The sequence below is a fragment of the Tachysurus vachellii genome, chromosome 15, assembly GCF_030014155.1.
Source record: "Tachysurus vachellii isolate PV-2020 chromosome 15, HZAU_Pvac_v1, whole genome shotgun sequence".
NCBI classification, from domain to species: Eukaryota; Metazoa; Chordata; class Actinopteri; order Siluriformes; family Bagridae; genus Tachysurus; species Tachysurus vachellii.
Genome location: NC_083474.1, coordinates 1,380,564 through 1,390,563, shown reverse-complemented (window position 1 = coordinate 1,390,563; position 10,000 = coordinate 1,380,564). Strand labels below are relative to the sequence as shown.

At 44.6% G+C, this 10,000-nt stretch overlaps 1 protein-coding gene across 1 annotated transcript in view; it reads right to left on the bottom strand.

The window, feature by feature from the left end:
• Nucleotides 1–10,000, bottom strand: part of dync2h1 (dynein cytoplasmic 2 heavy chain 1) — a 56,057-nt gene that overhangs the window by 12,407 nt on the left and 33,650 nt on the right. The window contains exons 66-78 of the mRNA XM_060887630.1: nucleotides 9,788–9,808; nucleotides 9,416–9,514; nucleotides 9,140–9,263; nucleotides 8,769–8,932; nucleotides 8,473–8,592; nucleotides 8,122–8,256; nucleotides 7,860–8,003; nucleotides 6,586–6,675; nucleotides 5,837–5,902; nucleotides 5,646–5,693; nucleotides 5,376–5,453; nucleotides 4,400–4,531; nucleotides 2,861–2,933 (exon numbers count right to left, since the gene is read on the bottom strand). Of these exons, the coding sequence (XP_060743613.1) occupies nucleotides 2,861–2,933; nucleotides 4,400–4,531; nucleotides 5,376–5,453; nucleotides 5,646–5,693; nucleotides 5,837–5,902; nucleotides 6,586–6,675; nucleotides 7,860–8,003; nucleotides 8,122–8,256; nucleotides 8,473–8,592; nucleotides 8,769–8,932; nucleotides 9,140–9,263; nucleotides 9,416–9,514; nucleotides 9,788–9,808 (1,294 nt within the window). The remainder of the gene's footprint in view (nucleotides 1–2,860; nucleotides 2,934–4,399; nucleotides 4,532–5,375; nucleotides 5,454–5,645; nucleotides 5,694–5,836; nucleotides 5,903–6,585; nucleotides 6,676–7,859; nucleotides 8,004–8,121; nucleotides 8,257–8,472; nucleotides 8,593–8,768; nucleotides 8,933–9,139; nucleotides 9,264–9,415; nucleotides 9,515–9,787; nucleotides 9,809–10,000) is intronic.

Sequence of the window (10,000 nt, the reverse complement as noted above, 5' to 3'; positions counted from 1 at the left end):
CACGCACGTACACACACGCACACGCGCACACACGCGCGCACACACACACACACACATGCACAAACACACTCACACATGCACGCACACACGCAGGTACACACATACACAAACACACACACAAACACACAAGTACACACAGGTACACAAACACACACACGCACAAACACCCACACAAACACACGCACACAAACACACGCACATGCACGCACACACACACACGCACACACACACACACACACACACATACATACATACAGTACACGCACATACACACACATACACGTGCCTCATCGCTTTTGGTTTATTCAGCTGTTTTGCAGTAGACGCCTGCTGCCTGAGGCAACAATAAATATAACCAAATCTTACTGTTGTACATTTTGACATGTTGTAGGATTGAAAAGATTCCAAAGTTTGATGCGTGTCGGAAAAAATCTAAAAGAACCAGATAAAAGACAGCATAGAAAAGCAGATAGTTAAGCCGGGGTCAAGATGAAAGGCTTGTGTGTTTCCAATAGGGATTTTCGAATCTCTCTCTCACACACACAGACACACACAGACACACACACACAGACACACACACACAGACAGACACACACAGAGTTTTGAATTATTCAGAGAAATGATTAAATGGGAGATGTTATCCTAATATTTTGCCACGGGGTGAGACGCGACCTGAGTGTGTGCATGTAGCGTATCTAATAATGCTCTTTGAGCTCAGAGTTGTGTTAAAGCTCAGTTTATCTTTATTCACACGTCACAGTTCTCCACTCGTGGCTCCCATGTGCATTACACCTTCTAGTCAACGTGAATCTTCACATTGTTACGACACTAAACAAGGCTCAGATCGAGGCAGACGTTACTCAAATTTAATGTGTGTATGATACGAAATGTTCTGTCTAAGGTTTATGGAGGGAGTCTCCGGTGTCAGCGCTTTGACACGACTATACACACTGACACTGTTATGCTTAGGAGCATTTACAACAGTCACCACACACACACACACACACACCTCAATATGGCGTGTGTGTGATTGTGGAACCGTAGCATCTGGCACATTACTGCTCATAAGCCAGATAAGCCAAAGTCATTAGCATTCTCACCCTGTTTTAGCATTAACTCGTTATTAGCTCTGAAGAGATTAAGACCCGCTGATAGAGTCATGCTGAAATATATACATTAGCATTGCTATGAAGCCTGAGGGGAAGGATAGAGAAGAGAGGGATAGAGAAAGACAGATAAAAAGAGTTAGGAAAAAGGAGCTGACGGAAAGAGACAGAAGGGACTGGTAAGATATGAGGGGGGAGAGAGAGAGAGAGAGAGAGATGAAGAGTGACAGACAGCGAGAGAGAGAGAGAGAGAGAGAGAGAGAGAGAGAGAGAGAGAGAGAGAGAGAGAGAGAGAGAGATGGGGCAAAGAGTTAGAGAGTGAGAAACAGGGAGAGACAGACAGAGTGAGTGAAGGTTAATTGACACTGTAAGGCATCTCTTTAACCGAGAACTGGAAAGGTGTGTGTGTGTGTGTGTGTGTGTGTGTGTGTGTGTGTGTGTGTGTCAGTGAGTTTCTCATTATCTCCACAGAAGCAGGACTTCAGGAGTTGAAGTCTCCTAAAGTACCTGCCACACCCCATCAACCCTGCGTCTGTGTGTGTGTGTCTGAGTGTGTGTCTGAATGTGTGTGTCTGTGTGTGTGTCTGAATGTCTGTGTGTGTCTGTGTGTGTGCGTGTGTGAGTGTGTGTCTGTGAGTGTGTGTCTGTGAGTGTGTGTCTGTGTGTGTGTGTGTCAGTGAGTTTCTCATTATCTCCACAGAAGCAGGACTTCAGGAGTTGAAGTCTCCTAAAGTACCTGCCACACCCCATCAACCCTGCTCTCTCTCTCACACACACACACACACAGACACACACTCACAGACACTCACTCACACACACACTCAGACACACACACACATAGACACACAGACACACACACACATACAGATACACACCCACACACAGACACACACATAAAAACACATACATACAGACACACACACATACAGACACAGACACACACAGAGAGAGACAGACACACACAGAGACAGACACACACACACACACACACACACACACAGAGACAGACACACACACACACACACACACACCTTTCCTTTTTCCATTTATAGTTCCATTTAATGTTGTAGAATGACCACAAGCGTTCTGTTCACTCATGTTACAGCAGTTATAACTATTCCTGAATCAGCTGTTACTATAGCAACGATACTGTGTGTGAAAATGTGCATTAACATTACATCATTTTCTAATATTGCTGAAACCTCTCTGTGGCTTAAAGCTTCTTTAATATAGCAACGCACACAAACCCACACACACACACACCCACACACACACAGAGCATTATTGATAACGCTGCAGGTCGGCCCGCACCCTGTCGAGCTGCTGTGTTAAATTAATTGCCTGATTAGCAAATTAAACGGCTTGTTTATGGACAAATTGGCTGAGTGTGTTTCACATTCACTCTAAGACCAGAGTCAATTAGCATGAGTGATGAGTTAGCGCTGTGCTTCATCTTGGTGAGTGACACAGGGATGAGGGGGTATTATGATGTGATCATACACACACGTACCGACTCACATATGCACTAGAGGCACGTTTCCTGTTATTTATGTCTACATGTGCTGAACAGATAAGAACTTGGCACCTTATGGTTTTTTTGACCAATGAAAGTGTTGAGCGCTGTTTAAAAAGCATGAACTTGTCGAGGAAACACACACCATGAAATCATGGGACAATAAAATGATTCTTTTTTAACCCAAAGAGATAAAAAAAAAAAAAAAAAAACATTCTTCATGCATTGTCATGGTCCGTACCCAGTGTGTGTGAGGCGAAGTTGGCCATGGCGCTCTGCAGTCTGTCCGGTCTGAGGGTCTGGACCAGCAGGACCTGACGAAAGACCACGACAAAGACAAGATCAGGAAACGACAACGTTCAGAGATGACACAGTGAACTAAATTAACTGTTAGTGAAGAACATATTATGGACTGGACAGGAGAGAGATAGAGAGAGAGAGACAGAGAGAGAGAAACAGAGAGAGCGCAAGAGAGAGAACGAGAGAGAGAGACAGAGCGAGAGAGCAAGAGAGAGACAGAGAGAGAGAGAGAGAGAGAAAGAGAGAGAGACAGAGAGACAGAGATGTGTGAGAGCGAGACAGAGAGAGAGATGTGTGAGAGAGAAAGTGAGAGAGAATGAGAGAGAGAGACAGAGAAAGAAAGAGTAAGAGAGAGAGAGACAGACAGACAGACAAACAGAGAGAGAATGAGAGATGTGTGTGTGTGAGAGAGAGAGAGGTGTGAGAGAGATGTGTGTGTGTGTGTGAGAGAGAGAGAGAGAGGTGTGTGTGAGAGAGAGAGGTGTGAGAGAGATGTGTGTGTGTGTGAGAGAGAGAGAGATATATGTGTATGTATATGTGTGAGAGACAGAGAGAGAGACAGAGCGAGAGAGCAAGAGAGAGAGAGAGAGAGAGAGAGAGAGAGAGACAGAGAGACAGAGATGTGTGAGAGAGAAAGTGAGAGAGAATGAGAGAGAGAGACAGAGAAAGAAAGAGTAAGAGAGAGAGACAGACAGACAGACAAACAGAGAGAGAGTGAGAGATGTGTGTGTGTGAGAGAGAGAGAGGTGTGAGAGAGATGTGTGTGTGTGTGTGTGTGTGTGAGAGAGAGAGAGAGAGAGAGAGAGAGAGAGAGGTGTGTGTGAGAGAGAGAGGTGTGAGAGAGATGTGTGTGTGTGTGTGTGTGTGTGTGAGAGAGAGAGAGAGAGAGAGGTGTGTGAGAGAGAGACAGATATATGTGTGTGTGAGAGAGACAGACAGAGAGACAGAGAGAGAGACACAGAGAGAGAGAGACAAACAGAGACAGACAGAGAGAGAGACAGAGAAACAGTGAGAGACAGAGACAGTGCCCTGAACACCTACTGAACACCTACTGAACATCTCAGCAATAATGTGCACTAAACTGTTAACATTTTATTCAGTCTCAATTATTTCCATTTAACTTCCTCTAAAGATCAGTAGCATATAAATGAGTCTAGAAGCTTCCAGTGCCGCAGGGGTGGGGGGAGGTGGGGGTGGGGGGTGGGTTTATACACTTCTAATGGAAATGACAGAATATTGGAGCAGATTAGAATTGTTAGATGAATAGAATGAACACATTGTGTTTAACATGTGATGAACAGAGCGCTGAGACGGTTTGTTAGCTGCTTCCTGATTCTTCACTATGAGGGATTTACTGTATAACAAGGCAGATTAATGCAGAGATCACAGGTTCAGATCGGGGTGTGAGATTACGACAGAGATTATAATCCCAGGTCCAGCAGAGAGGAAGGAGCCACCGTGTGTTTAACTGGCAGCTGACCTGCTGGAACAGAGAGATCTTCTTGGCGATGGAAGAAGGGATTTCCTGTTCGCAGACGGAGCTTTGTGAAAACGAGAGCCAGAGATCTGCGTCACTCAGACACAGGGACTGATACAGCGTCGGGAACGTACTCTACACACACACACACACACACACACACACACATACACATACACATACACATAAAAAAAAGATTAGAATTCTGCAAAGCAAGAAATCTCTGTGCGAGTGTGTGTGTGTCTGTGTCTGTATACTGTATGTGTGTCTGTGTGTGTGTCTGTATGTTTGTGTCTATATGTTTGTGTCTGTGTGTGTGTCTGTATGTGTGTGTCTGTGTGTGTGTGTCTGTGTGTGTCTGTATGTTTGTGTCTGTATGTGTGTGTCTGTGTGTGTGTCTGTATGTGTGTGTCTGTGTGTGTGTCTGTGTGTGTGTCTGTGTGTGAGAGTCTGTGTGTGTGTCTGTATGTGTGTGTGAGTCTGTGTGTGTGTCTGTGTGTGAGTGTGTGTCTGTGTGTGTGTCTGTGTGAGTCTCTGTATGTGTGTGTGAGTCTGTGTGTGAGTCTGTGTGTGTGTGTGTGTGTGTGTGTGAGTCTGTGTGTGTGTGTGTGTGTGTCTGTGTGAGTCTGTGTGTGTGTGTGTCTGTGTGAGTCTGTGTGAGTCTGTGTGTGTGTGTGTCTGTGTGTCTGTGTGTGTGTGTGTGAGTCTGTGTGAGTCTGTGTGTCTGTGTGAGTCTGTGTGTGTGTGTCTGTGTGAGTCTGTCTGTGTGAGTCTGTCTGTGTGAGTCTGTGTGAGTCTGTGTGTGTGTCTGTCTGTGTGTGTGTGTGTCTGTGTGAGTCTGTGTGTGTGTGTCTGTCTGTGTGTGTGTGTGTCTGTGTGAGTCTGTGTGTGTGTGTGTCTGTGTGAGTCTCTGTGTGCGTGTGTCTGTGTGAGTCTGTGTGTGTGTGTGTGTGTGTGTGTCTGTGTGTGTGTGTGTTACCTTGAGTAAAGCCACAGCAGTGTGTCTCTCCTGATCAATCCAGGAAGGAATGTGTTCCAGCAAAGACTTCTGGGAGTCCTGAAGATTGAGTCAGGGGAACAAAGTGAGAAAGATAAAGAGGAAGCTTTTAACTGCAAGAAGAGAGAAAAAAAAAAGAATAGGATCAAAACAGAAAAAGAATGAAATGAAAGAAAACGATGAAGAAGAGACGGATTAAAAAAGAAGCAGAAAAGGAAGAAAGCAAATAGGACATAATAGTTTCTGTACCACCTTCCTGACTGTGTCTGCAACTATCAGTCCAATGAATGCATCCCATTCCTGAAACACACACACACACACACACACACACAAAAATATATATGGATGGTGTATTAGTGTGTAACATTTATTAATATGCTGTAAGTGAATGATTTTGTACTGTGTGTGTGTGTGTGTGTGTGTGTCTGTGTGTGTGACAATACGTTCTCCTGGAAGAGTTCTGGCTGTGTCCCCTTCACAAAATGTAGTGCAAACATCAGCTGATCCACCTGCATGCACACACGCGCACACACACACACACACACACACACACACACACACACACACACACACACACACACACACAATGCTTACTTCACAGGCTAACAGGTTATGCATAATACACTGCTACAACTCCAACACTAAAGCATTTGCTGCAGTATTGGTCTTCAGTCAGTGAGCAGGATACACACTGTGTGCTGTTCTTAACACACACACACACACACACACACACACACACACACTTCCCTAGATACACATATAGATTATCCTTCTCTCACAGATGTACGGATAGACACTGGCTGCTCTCAGATTCACTGTCCTCTTTCATCACACACTCACTGATCCACTGTGAGAACTGATGAATCATTAAACACACACACAGACACACACACAGAGACATGCACACAGACACAGACACACACAATCACACACAAACATACACACACAGATACAGACACACACACACAGATACACACACACACACACACACACACACACACACACACACAGCCTTAAGTATCTTGCAGGGAAAGGAGAGTTTCTGCAGTGGTTATGGTTCTGACTTAGTATTCACAGGGCTGTAAGTTTAAATCCCACGAGCACATAGACAGAGGAATAAACGTAAACAACAGAAGAATAGTGACATGCGGACCATAATGCTGTGTGTGTGTGTGTGTGTGTGTGTGTTCACCTTAAAGAGTGAGCGGCAGACATATTTGTACACCATGATCTTCAGCAACTCCTCCAGTGCTGCGATCCTTGCCTCTGTGCTGTCACTCTCCTAACACACACACACACCACACACACACACACACACACACACACACACACACACACACGCAACTTCTACTTACTAAAAACAAAACACTTCATTAGCTAAACCTCCTGTGTGTATGGAAATATATGAACCCTTGAGCAACTCGGAGGCTTAAATAGAGAACCCCCCCCCCCCTTTCCCACCAATCCCCCCCTTTGAAATTAATTGTATGTAATTAAACTAAGGATATGATTAATATTTAACAGACACTTAAACAGATTGAATTATTAACCGAGTAAGAATCAGTGGAATAATAATGGGAACAATAAAAAAACAGATCAAGTTCCTTCTGCAAGCCACAAAACAGAAGGAACGCGACCTAAGAAGCCCAGGTGATGTTCTGCTGATCTTCATCTGTTCGGTTCAGCCTCTGATTCTTTACCATTGTCACCATCCTGTCACCTTCCTGTCGCCTACGTTCTTCTCTCTCGTCCACGAGACGTTTCCACCCACGGAACCGCTCAGTAGATGCCCTGTGTTTTTTGTTTTTTTTTAGCTCACTGTGTAAACTGCTGTGTGTGAAAATCTCAGGAGATCAGCAGTTTCCTAAATATTCAGACGGCCCATCTGGCACAAAACAAATGCACCGAGCTCACGGTTTCTTCCACGTGAAGCTTTTAAACATGACGTCCTGCACTTTGCTGCTGCTGCTGCTGACACACGACTGGCCTATTAAAGCGGTGTGTATGTAGATGTGTTTATTTCTACTGTTGTCGATTAGCTGAAACGGTGTAAACATGGATGTGTGTTCGCTTTGCTGTGCTCGCTCAGCACTGACACACACTTTCCTTTACGCTCAGCGTTGTTGATCATCCAGCGTGCCGCTCTGACACACGTTATTAAGTGCTTGGCTAGGTTTTTACTGCACTGGGAAAGCGCAGAAATGGAGACAGGTCTGAAAAATATGATGTATGATCCTTGGTAGCGCAACAGTGGTGACGTGTAGGCATTCATACAAATGTTTAATGTCTAATCTTGAACATTGTGTGTGTGTGTGTGTGTGTGGTGGTGATGGTGGTGGTGGGGGACTGGACAGGAATAACCGTCATGCCCAATGAACACAAATGTGTTTTGTCTAACATTCTGTCTGTAATGTTGTTTATAATGTCGTTGTGTGTGTGTGTGTGTGTGTGTGTGTGTGTGTGTACCTGTTGAGTCTGCAGTGCTCTGTGGAAGATTCGGATGAAGGAGGCCAGACTAATCCTGTACATGCTATTAACACGCGATAAATCTGTGATTACAAAATACATCTTACTGGCACTTTCAGCTAAAGGCAAGTAGGCATCCCTTTCCTACACAGACACGGACAGGAAGGGGGCAAAGAAAGAGAAAAACAAACAGGTAAGTGATGTAGCTCTGCTGACCCCAAGAGGACATGAGCGTTACTGCAACACTGCTTTACTGTCTCACCTGGTCGAGCGAGGCCTGCAGTCTGTGTGACTCTGTGAGAGCGGCGTGTATCAGAGCGCTGCTCGCCTTCGTCTGATTCAAAGACTCGATCAGCTCCTTGTTCTCCAAAATGTTTCCCTGAGCTGTGGCCAGAGTCTATACACACACACACACACACACACACACACACACACACACACACACACACACACACACACACACACCTTATAACCTCAAAACCTAGGCAATAATGATAATGACCAAAATAACCGTGTATAGCCGGATCCATTACATAGCACATAATCATAGTGTAATGGAGGGCAGCCATAATGTATAAAAACAGAGAGCATGCTGGGAGTTGTGCTTAAGGACCTGTAACAGCGAGTCCTCCAGCAGAGCGAGCTGAATCTTCTTCTCTTCCTCCTGCTGCAATAGTCGTGTCTTCTCTCTCTCCAGTTCTGGTTTCTCATGCTGGATAGTCAGTGCTAGCAGCTACACACACACACACACACGCACACAATCGTGTAATCACAACATAATTCTGTAATCATTATACATGTTTTTATCATCTCCGCTCATTCACACTGCTCTCTGGTAACACTTTGGTATTCTCTATAATTATGATCACACACTCTCGTTGTGTGTGTGTGTGTGTGTGTGTGTGCTACCTGTCCACGCAGTCCTGCTCTGGTGGTGGTAAAATTCACTTCAGTTACAACAGAAGCAGCATCAGGAGTGATAAATGGACTGGGGTTTCGGGTTGCCAGAAACAAGCGAAAGTCCTCATTATAATCGACGACTTTCTCTCCGATCTGGACGACGTAACGAGGACCTGAAAAAAAAAAACACTGCCATGAAAATACTGAATCGACTGACTGCAGCATCCTGATGGTGGCCCCAGTCTGAATTTAAACAGCATTCTGGAACAAATCTAAACTTTAGTACGAACAATGAAAGATAGATGGAATGGGAGACAGATTAATGAGTAAAAAGATTAAAGGATGTATGAACGGAAGGAAACGGTTGGAGACAGATTCACCTTGTGTGATCAGGTCTCTGCGCAACAGAGGATAAAGCACTGGCTCCACAACGTCCACTTCCTGAATTATCAACGTTTTTCCAAAGCGCACTGCCAACTCCAGTGATGTCATGAAATTAGAGTCCTGACAAACAGAAGTGGACAGAGAGACAGACAGAGAGAGAGGCAGAGAGACAGACAGGAAATAATAATGCTGCTGAATATCAGTTTAAGGATGTCAGGCTTGTGTGTGTGTGTGTGTGTGTGTGTGTGTGTGTGTGTGTGTGTGTGTGTTACCTGCTGGTTGATGACCTCTAAACGGTGCGCTTTCAGGTGGGTGCGTAACCATTCTGTGGCTCGAGAGGAGGGGTCTATAAGAAACGGACATGCCACACTCTAGAGAGTGTGCAAGAGAGAGATAGAGAGAGATAACAAAAGGGAGAGAGAGTGAGTGAGAGAGTGAGAGAGAGAGAGAGAGAGAGAGAGAGAGAGTTTATATTTTAAATAACTGATTATTTACATTATTATATTCACACACACTCAGCAGAGAGATGAAAATTAAAAAAATATGTATTGTTTAATGAACAATAAAACCATAGACACCATTTGGTATGGATGAGTGTGTGTGTGTGTGTGTGTGTGTGTGTGTGTGTGTGTGTGTGTTCTTACCCGGTTCTTTAATGTAGTGATCTGAGGATGTGAGATGAGAATGACAGACAGGCAGACAGACAGACAGGCAGACAGACAGAGAGGCACACACGCATACATTAAGAGTGATGATGTCATTATACAATGCAACACACTGACAAACTCAATAAGCACACACACACACATGCACACACACTTTAACAAAGTAATTAAGCAATGCAACACACTGACAAA